This window comes from Cherax quadricarinatus, chromosome 72 (assembly GCF_038502225.1).
Source record: "Cherax quadricarinatus isolate ZL_2023a chromosome 72, ASM3850222v1, whole genome shotgun sequence".
In the NCBI taxonomy this organism is placed as follows: domain Eukaryota; kingdom Metazoa; phylum Arthropoda; class Malacostraca; order Decapoda; family Parastacidae; genus Cherax; species Cherax quadricarinatus.
In genome coordinates this window covers 4,557,753-4,567,997 of record NC_091363.1, presented here as the reverse complement: position 1 = coordinate 4,567,997, position 10,245 = coordinate 4,557,753, and the positions used below count along the sequence as shown (strand labels likewise).

The window sequence follows — 10,245 nt, the reverse complement described above, 5'->3', positions numbered from 1 at the left end:
CCGGGGCCAGGAGCCGTGACTCGACCCCTGCAAATACAAATAAGTACAGCAACAAGGGTGTCAAAGGTGTGACATGTGTTGAAGCACCTCACCTGTCACTTCAGCAGACATGCTGGAGCAGCATGTCTGCTGAGGTGACGAGGATCACGTCAGGACCACAGTAACCAAGACACCAACAGCCTAACTACGTACACCTAACAAGACTCAGTCTTGTAAACACAACGAAGTAGAAAGTCCTAGTATTATAGCAAAAATCAAAGCCCCACAACCATAGCAACATCAAGGTCCCATCATAGCGACATCTATGTCCCATAATATCAAAATCAATGCCCCATCATTGTGACATCAAAGTCTCATCACCATAACAAAATCGAGGTAGCAGTCACCCTAGTAATATCAAGGTTCCATCAGTATAGCAACGTCAAGACCCCATCACCATAGCAACATCAAGGTCCCATCACCACAGAAACATCAAGACCCCATCACCGTAGTGTCACTACAACTCAAACATACTTTTTCACCGTTACTGTTCCAGTGTTAGTGGAGACCACAAGTGAGCTGTCCAGCGTCACCGTACACCGTCACTGTAAGAAGCACCACACGTCACCATCAAGCACTGTAGTAAGTGCACTGTTGCAGCCTCGACAGCGTCACCATACACCGTCACTGTGAGCAATACAGTGTCTACTCACCATCATGACAGTGTCGTACACACAAAAAGTGTCGGAGTGTCGAGGCTTTGGTTCCTTCTGGCGTCTCTTGTTCAGGTACGTCTTAATTCACGTCTTAATTTACGTTTAATGTACATAACGTTCCTTCCCACCTGTACTCTAGTGTATATAACGTTATATACACTAGAGTACATGTGAGAGGGAACGTTATATACACTAGAGTACAGGTAGGAGGGAATGTTATATAGAGTACAGGACCCTCGTATAGCAGATAAGAATGAAACCTAATGAAGTGTTGATTTCTTGTCAACAGATGGCGTGGTAGTATCTACAAGCTGGTGTGGCCCGACACACTCGTCTACTGTTTCCTCTACTTCATATGTTCCATGGTCTACAGATTTGCTCTTAACGAATACCAGAGGAGGTTGGTCACTGTTGCTAGGATGGTTGGTTACTGTTGCTAGGATGGTTGGTTACTGTTGCTAGGATGGTTGGTTACTGTTGCTAGGATGGTTGGTTACTGTTGATAGTAGGGGTGTTTACCACTGCACAAACAGTAAACACACCTCTTTCTCCTGCCACCAGGATCTTCGAGCATCTCTCCCTCTACTGTGACTACTTCAGGAACCTCATTCCCATCTCCTTCGTGCTGGGTTTCTACGTCAGCGTGGTGGTGGACAGATGGTGGGAGCAGTATCTCAGCATCCCTTGGCCAGATGACTTTGCTCTCCTCTGTGCTGCTTACATCAGAGGCAAGGTGTGTGTGTGTGTGTGTGTGTGTGTGTGTGTGTGTGTGTGTTGTGTCAAGCATAATAATAACTATAACGGGTTTGTTTGGTAGGTGCTGCAAGCGGTTGGTTAATGATACGTCTTCGGAGGCTTCTTACTTTATTGTTAAGTCATGGTGGGTACACAGGCTTGTGTGTTTGTGCCCATGGCCCAGGCAGGGCCATCCCACGAGAGAGAGCTGGGAGGCCTTGTGTGTTGCTGCCAGGCCGCTGTGTGAGTGAGAGTGAGGCAAGTCTGGGCATACTGAAGTGGCAAGGCCTATAGGTGGCAGCACCAGCATGGCGCAAAATATGAACTAAGCTAGCAGACAGCATGGGCTGTCTGTGCAGACATTACAGGCTGTCTACATATGCTCGGCCACCTACCGTGCGTCGTCCCGACGCGACAATGCTGGTAGTAAAAGAAACTCGGTCTCTCTCTCGTAGGAACAGGGCACAGAACACAAAATAAAAACATATATATAGATATGGACATGGAAAAAAAACTTCCTACAGGGAGGGAAGAAAAAAACATGTGGGGTGTGCTAAACATCGTGGTCAAAGGCAGTGAGCGTCGAAGGGCATCACTGCACGCCTTCCTGCGTCTGGACAGATACTGCAACACAGGAGACATCGCTGCGGCTGAGCTGTGATGTAACAGGGTACGGTCTCCTCTGGAACGGTGAAGCAGTCATCTTAGGAGTCGCTGCAGGTTTCACTCAACCTGGGGCACGACATGCTGGTGCCCTCGAGTCAGGCGTCGACAAAACTCGGCAACTGGGCAGGACTTCTGGCAAGCGACTCAGGAGGACACTTCTCGACTGGTACTGTCGCTGGGCTGTCACTGCCGGCGAGCGTGGAGCGAGTTGTGGAGCGAGTCGTGGCAGAGACGACTGGGCGAAACATCTGGGAGTCGTAACATCATACACCAGACTGCAGTGAGAGAGCTAGCAGTCAAAGTGACATCTTCTTTGTGCAGGCTGCTCACTGAAGCTTGTGACACGAGGCTGACACAGTGTGTCATTCTCTCGACAGTTGGAGTTATAGCAGAGGTTAGTCTAAGCGTCCCCAGACTTGTTTCTCTACATATAACTGCATTCTGACGGTCTGGAGGTGAAGGGAAACAAATCTCGATGGGAATCGTAGCAGGTACGATTCTGCAGAACATCACGAGCGACGAGCATAAAAGCTTTCTGTACAAGAGGGCTCGGTCACTCGGGGCTGTCTTGACATCAGCTGTCATACGCACTGGTCACCACTGGTCACACGGGTGACTTAGCACAGTGGTGCTAGTCAGGTCTGGCTCAGACCTCACTGGACACATGGAAACTACACACACCTGCGGTACAACATGGCTTAAACTAGCAAATGATGCTTTTCTGTGCATAAAACTGACACTAAGACATACTAAAATGTGAGAACACTGACTGAGAGGAATTAATTAACACGACATATATCTTCTCTCAATCTTCTCGACAATATTAAAATAATTACTAGAAACACTCGATGTGACATCATTTGATGTCAGGCGTGATGACGTCAGCAGCACTGACGTCAGCAGACATCTCGAGGTGACGTCAGCAGGCATCTCGAGGTGACGTCAGCAGACATCTCGAGGTGACGTCAGGCAGACATCGTGAGGTGACGTCAGCAAACATCGTGACGTCATGAAGTCGGGCAGCATCGTGGGTGACGTCGATGTGATGCTGGCAGCAGACCACAGCATGTGGCCTTGGGACATCTGGTAACTCACGTAGCTCGTAGGTCTATGTGACATCGCCCACATCCACGTGGCGTCGTGATCCACGTGGTGTCGTGATCTACGTGGCATGCTGGTCCACGTAGCGGGCACTCGGATACACAGCTCTGGCAATGAATCACACGAAAAACAGCAGAAAACACAGCAGAGTGGGCAGTGGTGAGTGTATGGTAGTGTGGTGGCGAGGAGCATGGGTGAGTGTATGGCAGGGGAGCATCTGGCCATTCCTCCTCCTCCTCCACCCACAAACACGTGGAGAAGCTCACACTGGATGCAGAAATCACCACAAAACTCACCTCTGGCTTGCTGAAACAGCTGTGCTGAGCTGAACAACAACAGCAGCAACATACAAGTGACGCTGAACACGTGACTTGAGAAACAGCGTGGGACACTAGCGTGGGACGCTGTAGCGTGGGGTCACTGTGACGCCACTCACAATTCTCGAAGAATTTCGACAAATTTCGGCTGGATCCTGCTTGTACCTGTGTCTGGATGCTCAAAAGTGCAGACACGACATCAGGATAACTCGTTGAGAGACGGATGCTTCTTGTATGGGATGATGAAGTGAAGATGACTTCATACCTCTCCTTCCTCTCTCCAGGGTAAACACAACTGCTGCGACCACCGCTGGTACCATTTATAAAAAGGGATTTGTTTGGTATTCTGGTAGTGGGTGGTTAATGATACGTCTTCGGAGGCTTCTTACTTTATTGTTAAGTCATGGTGGGTACACAGGCTTGTGTGTTTGTGCCCATGGCCCGGGCAGGGCCATCCCACGAGAGAGAGCTGGGAGGCCTTGTGTGTTGCTGCTAGGCCACTGTGTGAGTGAGAGTGAGGCAAGTCTGGGCATACTGAAGTGGCAAGGCCTATAGGTGGCAGCACCAGCATGGCGCGAAATATGAACTAAGCTGGCAGACAGCATGGGCTGTCTGTGCAGACAGTACAGGCTGTCTACATAACTATAACAATAATATAATTTTAGTAATAATAATACTAATACTAATAATAATAATTACAATAATAATAACAGCAATAATAACAACAGCAATAATAATAATAATAATAACAATACTGCTACAACTTATAATAATAATAATAATAATAATGTAACCCCAGTAACGCCTTGTAAATTTTAGCATGGAACACCTCGGGCGATAAGGGCGACGGTACTACGCTATGTCAACCTGACTTGCCTCCTTACCTTCACTAACATCTCTCCCAAGGTCCTGAAGAAGTTCCCTACTTACAGGGAGATTATCAGAGCAGGTGAGAGAGAGAGAGAGAGAGAGAGAGAGAGAGAGAGAGAGAGAGAGAGAGAGAGAGAGAGAGAGAGAGAGAGAGAGAGAGAGAGAGAGAGAGAGAGAGAGAGAGAGAGAGAGAGAGAGAGAGAGAGAGAGAGAATCTTCAAGTCTACCTTGTTTATATTTCTTAATAAGGAAGACTAAGAAGAGAGTACAGAATTCCAGTTAATGCATCAATACTCACATCAATGAACCCACAAACTCCTTCCATCTATCCTTCTAATTCTATCCATCTACATCAATCTACTGACGTAAGCTCCTGCTCCTCCCTGTCTCCTGCAGGCTACGTCACTCCAAACGAGGTAAGAGTCCTGCAGCAGCAGGAGAGAGTGACCAGTGCGGCACTGTCGACACTGCCCCTGATGTGGTCTTGCCAGCTGATGGAGAGTGCCAGGACCTCCGGCTACGTCAGGAATGACTACGGTCTCAACCTCTTGCTCAGCGAACTCACCAGTCTGCGCAGCAAGGCCGGGATGCTGGTGCGCTGGACGGATATCAGTGTCCCCCTGGTGTATACCCAGGTGAGTCAGGGGATAAGGGTAGGGAATAATGGTATAAAATACTGACAAGTTGATGATTAAGACATATGCGTACCAGCTGGGTATCTTTATTGATGTAACGTCTCACCTTCACAGTAGGTTTCTTCAGTCAAACACAGAGGCAGCACGTGTAGTAGTGAGATAAAGATGAGGTAATCTTTTGTATATAGTTCTGCTGTTTTTACAATTATGATCTTGAGTTTGTATTGATAAAGCCACTGGATGGCGACAGATGTTGCACATGTGTCTAATTTTCACCATTCATGTTGCAAATGTGTGTTGCACATGTTGCAGGTGGTGACGATGGCAGTGTACTCGTTCTTCTTCTTCTCCGTGCTGGGTCGACAGTTCCTGGACCCGGCCCAGAACTACACCAACCGCACCATTGACTTCTTCGTACCCATCTTCACACTCCTTCAGTTCTTCTTCTACATGGGGTGGCTCAAGGTGGCCGAGTCCCTCGTCAACCCTTTCGGAGAAGATGACGATGACTTCGATTTGGATCTCATACTCGAGCGCCACCTCAAAGTTAGTGTCGGAATACCAACCCCCTTAATAATAATAATAATCTTTATTTCTACAAGTACATGATATAACTTAAATTCCGAAGTCATAGCAAAGAAAAAAAAATTCTTTCTGCTTATTTGAAAAGAGGACAATTTTCAAATTATTGTTTACAAATGCGAGTACATATGTTGAGTCCATAAAGTGTGTGAAGGTAGAATATTGTGAAGTTAAACACAGTAAACTCAGTGAGTATTACCCTGCAGATGTCTTACCTGCTGGGTGACGTGACTCCTAGCGAGGACCCGCTGAATCTCGGTGACCTGTGTTGGGACAAGGTCATCACGGAGGTCTATGAAAGGTCAGCCAATGACCTGGGTCACTTAGCGAGTCGGGAAAACCTCAAGCATCGCCCTACCAGGAACTACTGTCAAGGCGGCCAAGAATTTTCCGATTTCAAGAGTGGCTTGGGCCAGGATAACCTGACTTATGACCTGGGTCGAGGTGACCTGGGTTATGACCTAGGTCGAGGTGACCTGGGTTCATCAGAGTGTTCCAGGTCGGGGATCAGTGACTTAAATCGTCAGGAGAGTTGCAGTGTTCCCTGGAAGGTGACTGATATGACTTGTCTTCCAGTTATGTCTGCCTAATAACCTAAGACACACAGTGGCTTCATCAGTCCAATACAGAGAAGAATGGTTGAATGTCAGAAGGACTTTGAGGTAATCAGTCTCTCAGCCTGTAGTCGATGCAATCAGTCCATCAATATGATTAAGGGACTGATTACTTCAAACTTCTTCCGATCTTCACCATTCTTCTCTGTATTGGTCTGATGAAGCCACATGTGCCTAATTTATCAACTTGTCAGTTCACTGAACCATTTGTCTACACTTATGTCTACGCACTTGAACTTATATACTTGTGTTAAGTAAGACACAAGTGCAACAGTTAGGTATCTTTATTCCGAAACTTCTCGCCTACACAGAAGGCTTCTCCAGTCGAGTACAGAGGAAGGAGAATAAGACACGAGCCCAACCCTTGGGTTTCTTTACCGCTGGAACGTTTCGCTCGTACAACAGTGTGTTATGCGGGCGAAACTGAAGGTATATGTTGAGGCAAAACGTGTCTGATGACTGTTTAAAGAATGATGTTTTTTTTTCAGATAGAAACGAGAGCAACTGAGCAGCGTGTGAGAGATAATGATCCAGCTCTACCCTCCCCAGGTATCTCTCTCTCTCTGTCACACACACACACACACACACACACACACACACACACACACACACACACAGGCAGGCGGGGCCAGGAGCTATGAATCGACCCCTGCAACCACAAATAGGTGAGTACTGAAGGACAGGGAGGGCATGATAACACTGGAGTACAGGAGAGATAGAGGGGACATGATAACACTGGAGTACAGGAGGGATAGAGGGGAAATGATAACACAGGAGTACAGGAGGGATAGAGGGGACATGATAACACTGGAGGACAGGAAGGATAGGGGGACATGATAACACTGGAGGAGAGGAAGGATAGGGGACACATGATAACACTGGAGGACAGGAAGGATAGGGGGACATGATAACACTGGAGGACAGGAAGGATAGAGGGGACATGATAACACTGGAGGACAGGAGGGATAGAGGGGACATGATAACACTGGAGGACAGGAGGGATAGGATAGACATGATAACGACATATAAAACACTGAGAGACATAGACGAGGTGGACAGAGACAGGATGTTTCATAGATGGGACACAGCAGCAAGGGGACACAGTTGGAAGTTGAAGACTCAGATGAATCACAGGGATGTTAGGAAGTATTTCTTCAGTCATAGAGTTGTCAGGAAGCGGAACAATCTGAGAAGTGTGGAGACAGGATCCATACATAGCTTTAAGAAGATGTATGATAAAGCTCATGGAGCAGGGAGAGAGTGGTCCTATTTATGGTTGCCGACTCGACCTTTGCAACCACAAATAGGTGCAGGTGTGTCCTCCTCTTCCTTGGATCAAACGTGGCTGCCTCTCATTCCCATAGAAGTCGTATGACCAATATGAATTTAGCTGTTTTTCAGGATAATAATAATAATAATAATAATAATAATAATAATAATAATAATAATAATAATATTATTATTATTATTATTATTATTATTATTATAGTAATAACAGAAATAATAATGTAATAATAACAGTAATAACAATAATTGTAATAATAATAATAATAATAATAATAATAATAATAATAATAATAATAATAATAATAATAATAATAATAGTAATAGTAATAATAATAATAAAATAATAATAATCTTAATTTCTGATCGGTATGCCATTGGTAATGAGTGACGATGTTTTGACAGGAGCGAAGAGAGTGGGCAGCAGTGAGGGCACTGTCAGGAGAGGCACTGTCGGGAGAGGCACTGTCGGGAGAGGTACTGTCGGGAGAGGTACTGTCAGGAGAGGCACTGTCGGGAGAGGCACTGTCAGGAGAGGTACTGTCGGGAGAGGCACTGTCGGGAGAGGCACTGTCAGGAGAGGCACTGTCGGGAGAGGCACTGTCAGGAGAGGCACTGTCGGGAGAGGCACTGTCAGGAGAGGCACTGTCGGGAGAGGTACTGTCGGGAGAGGTACTGTCGGGAGAGGCACTGTCGGGAGAGGCACTGTCGGGAGAGGTACTGTCGGGAGAGGTACTGTCGGGAGAGGCACTGTCGGGAGAGGTACTGTCGGGAGAGGTACTGTCGGGAGAGGCACTGTCGGGAGAGGCACTGTCGGGAGAGGTACTGTCGGGAGAGGTACTGTCGGGAGAGGCACTGTCGGGAGAGGCACTGTCGGGAGAGGCACTGTCGGGAGAGGCACTGTCGGGAGAGGTACTGTCGGGAGAGGTACTGTCGGGAGAGGCACTGTCGGGAGAGGTACTGTCGGGAGAGGTACTGTCGGGAGAGGCACTGTCGGGAGAGGTACTGTCGGGAGAGGTACTGTCGGGAGAGGCACTGTCGGGAGAGGCACTGTCGGGAGAGGCACTGTCGGGAGAGGTACTGTCGGGAGAGGTACTATCGGGAGAGGCACTGTCGGGAGAGGTACTGTCGGGAGAGGTACTGTCGGGAGAGGCACTGTCGGGAGAGGTACTGTCGGGAGAGGCACTGTCGGGAGAGGCACTGTCGGGAGAGGTACTGTCGGGAGAGGCACTGTCGGGAGAGGCACTGTCGGGAGAGGCACTGTCGGGAGAGGCACTGTCGGGAGAGGCACCCCTGGTCGTCATGTACTCGAGCGGTACTCTGCAGCTGTTGGTACTCTGACTACTCTCTGAACCGGTGACTGAGTACCTCCGCTACCACCCTTAGTAACCTGCAGGTGTGGTTAATTAACAAGGTGTGGTTAACTGAGGTGCGGTTAATTAACAAGATCAGGTTAATTTACAGGGTCAGGTTAATTTACAGGGTCAGGTTAATTTACAAGATCAGGTTAATTTACAAGGTAAGGTTAATATGCTGAATTAATATCATTTGACAAGGTTAAATTTAAAAACAATGGTTTTTAACATAAAACAACACAAAATATTAATGATGATGATGATGATGATGATAATAATAATAACAGTAATAATAATAATAATAATAATAATAATAATAATAATAATAATATAATTATTATTATTACAGGTCAGGTCGTCAGCAAACACCAATCTGGTTGTTCTCCCTCACCAGCTGACATCGCTTCGTAACATCAGCCAACCTCTGGTGTTGAGACGTTGATGTCCCCGTGGTGCTGACATCAGTGATCTTCCCTCCCCTCCCCCTCCATGTAAAGATGTCACTGGGCTGTTCATAAGAGGTTGTGAACACATCCTTCACTGCATCAGTGATATCTTCTGTTCTTGCCGTTCTAGACAAGTGTCCCGACACTGTGTGTATATATATATATATATATATATATATATATATATATATATATATATATATATATATATATATATATATATATACACACACACAGAGAGAGAGCATAACTCCTGACGACGCACGGCAGTGTGAAAGATCTTAAGAGATAGTCTTATTTAGTGTCAGCTTTCAAAATGCTTATTATCTAAGATATATTTTTTTTATCATGAGCCACAGGGATGGTAAGACTTAATAGTGGAAAAGGACAGGAGGAGCTAGGAGAGAGCAGTGGGAAAGAGAAGCTTTGGGTAGATGGGAAAGAGACAGGTAGGAGAGGTTAGCTATCATGACCACTCTGTTAGTGTTAATACTGATATTATAACTAACACTACAGAATACCAACATTATAACTAACACTACATAATACCAACATTATAACTAACACTACATAATACCAACATTATAACTAACACTACATAATACCAACATTATAACTAACACTACATAATACCAACATTATAACACTACAGAATACCAACATTATAACACTACAGAATACCAACATTATAACTAACACTACAGAATACCAACATTATAACTAACACTACAGAATACCAACATTATAACTAACACTACATAATACCAACATTATAACTAACACTACATAATACCAACATTATAACTAACTACATAATACCAACATTATAACTAACACTACATAATACCAACATTATAACACTAAGAATACAACATTACAACACTACAGAATACCAACATTATAACTAACACTACAGAATACCAACATTATAACTAACACTACAGA

General features: G+C 45.8%; 1 protein-coding gene across 1 annotated transcript; it reads left to right on the top strand.

Moving 5' to 3' along the window:
- The first annotated feature begins 502 nt into the window (after positions 1–502).
- Positions 503–9,436, top strand: LOC128701469 (bestrophin-2-like). Its single transcript, XM_070100186.1, has 9 exons — positions 503–767; positions 985–1,095; positions 1,257–1,428; positions 4,334–4,463; positions 4,781–5,019; positions 5,332–5,565; positions 5,808–6,152; positions 6,704–6,764; positions 9,204–9,436. Exons 1-9 carry the CDS (start codon positions 697–699, stop codon positions 9,263–9,265), a joined length of 1,425 nt encoding a protein of 474 aa, XP_069956287.1. The 5' UTR covers positions 503–696; the 3' UTR covers positions 9,266–9,436.
- The last annotated feature ends 809 nt before the right edge of the window (positions 9,437–10,245 follow it).

Coding starts and splice junctions, on each gene's coding strand:
- LOC128701469 (XM_070100186.1), top strand. CDS start 697: ATGACAGTGTCGTACACACAAAAAGTGTCGGAGTGTCGAGGCTTTGGT. Junction 1,429..4,333: donor CTGCTTACATCAGAGGCAAG/GTGTGTGTGTGT, acceptor TGTAAATTTTAG/CATGGAACACCTCGGGCGAT. Junction 5,566..5,807: donor TACTCGAGCGCCACCTCAAA/GTTAGTGTCGGA, acceptor ATTACCCTGCAG/ATGTCTTACCTGCTGGGTGA.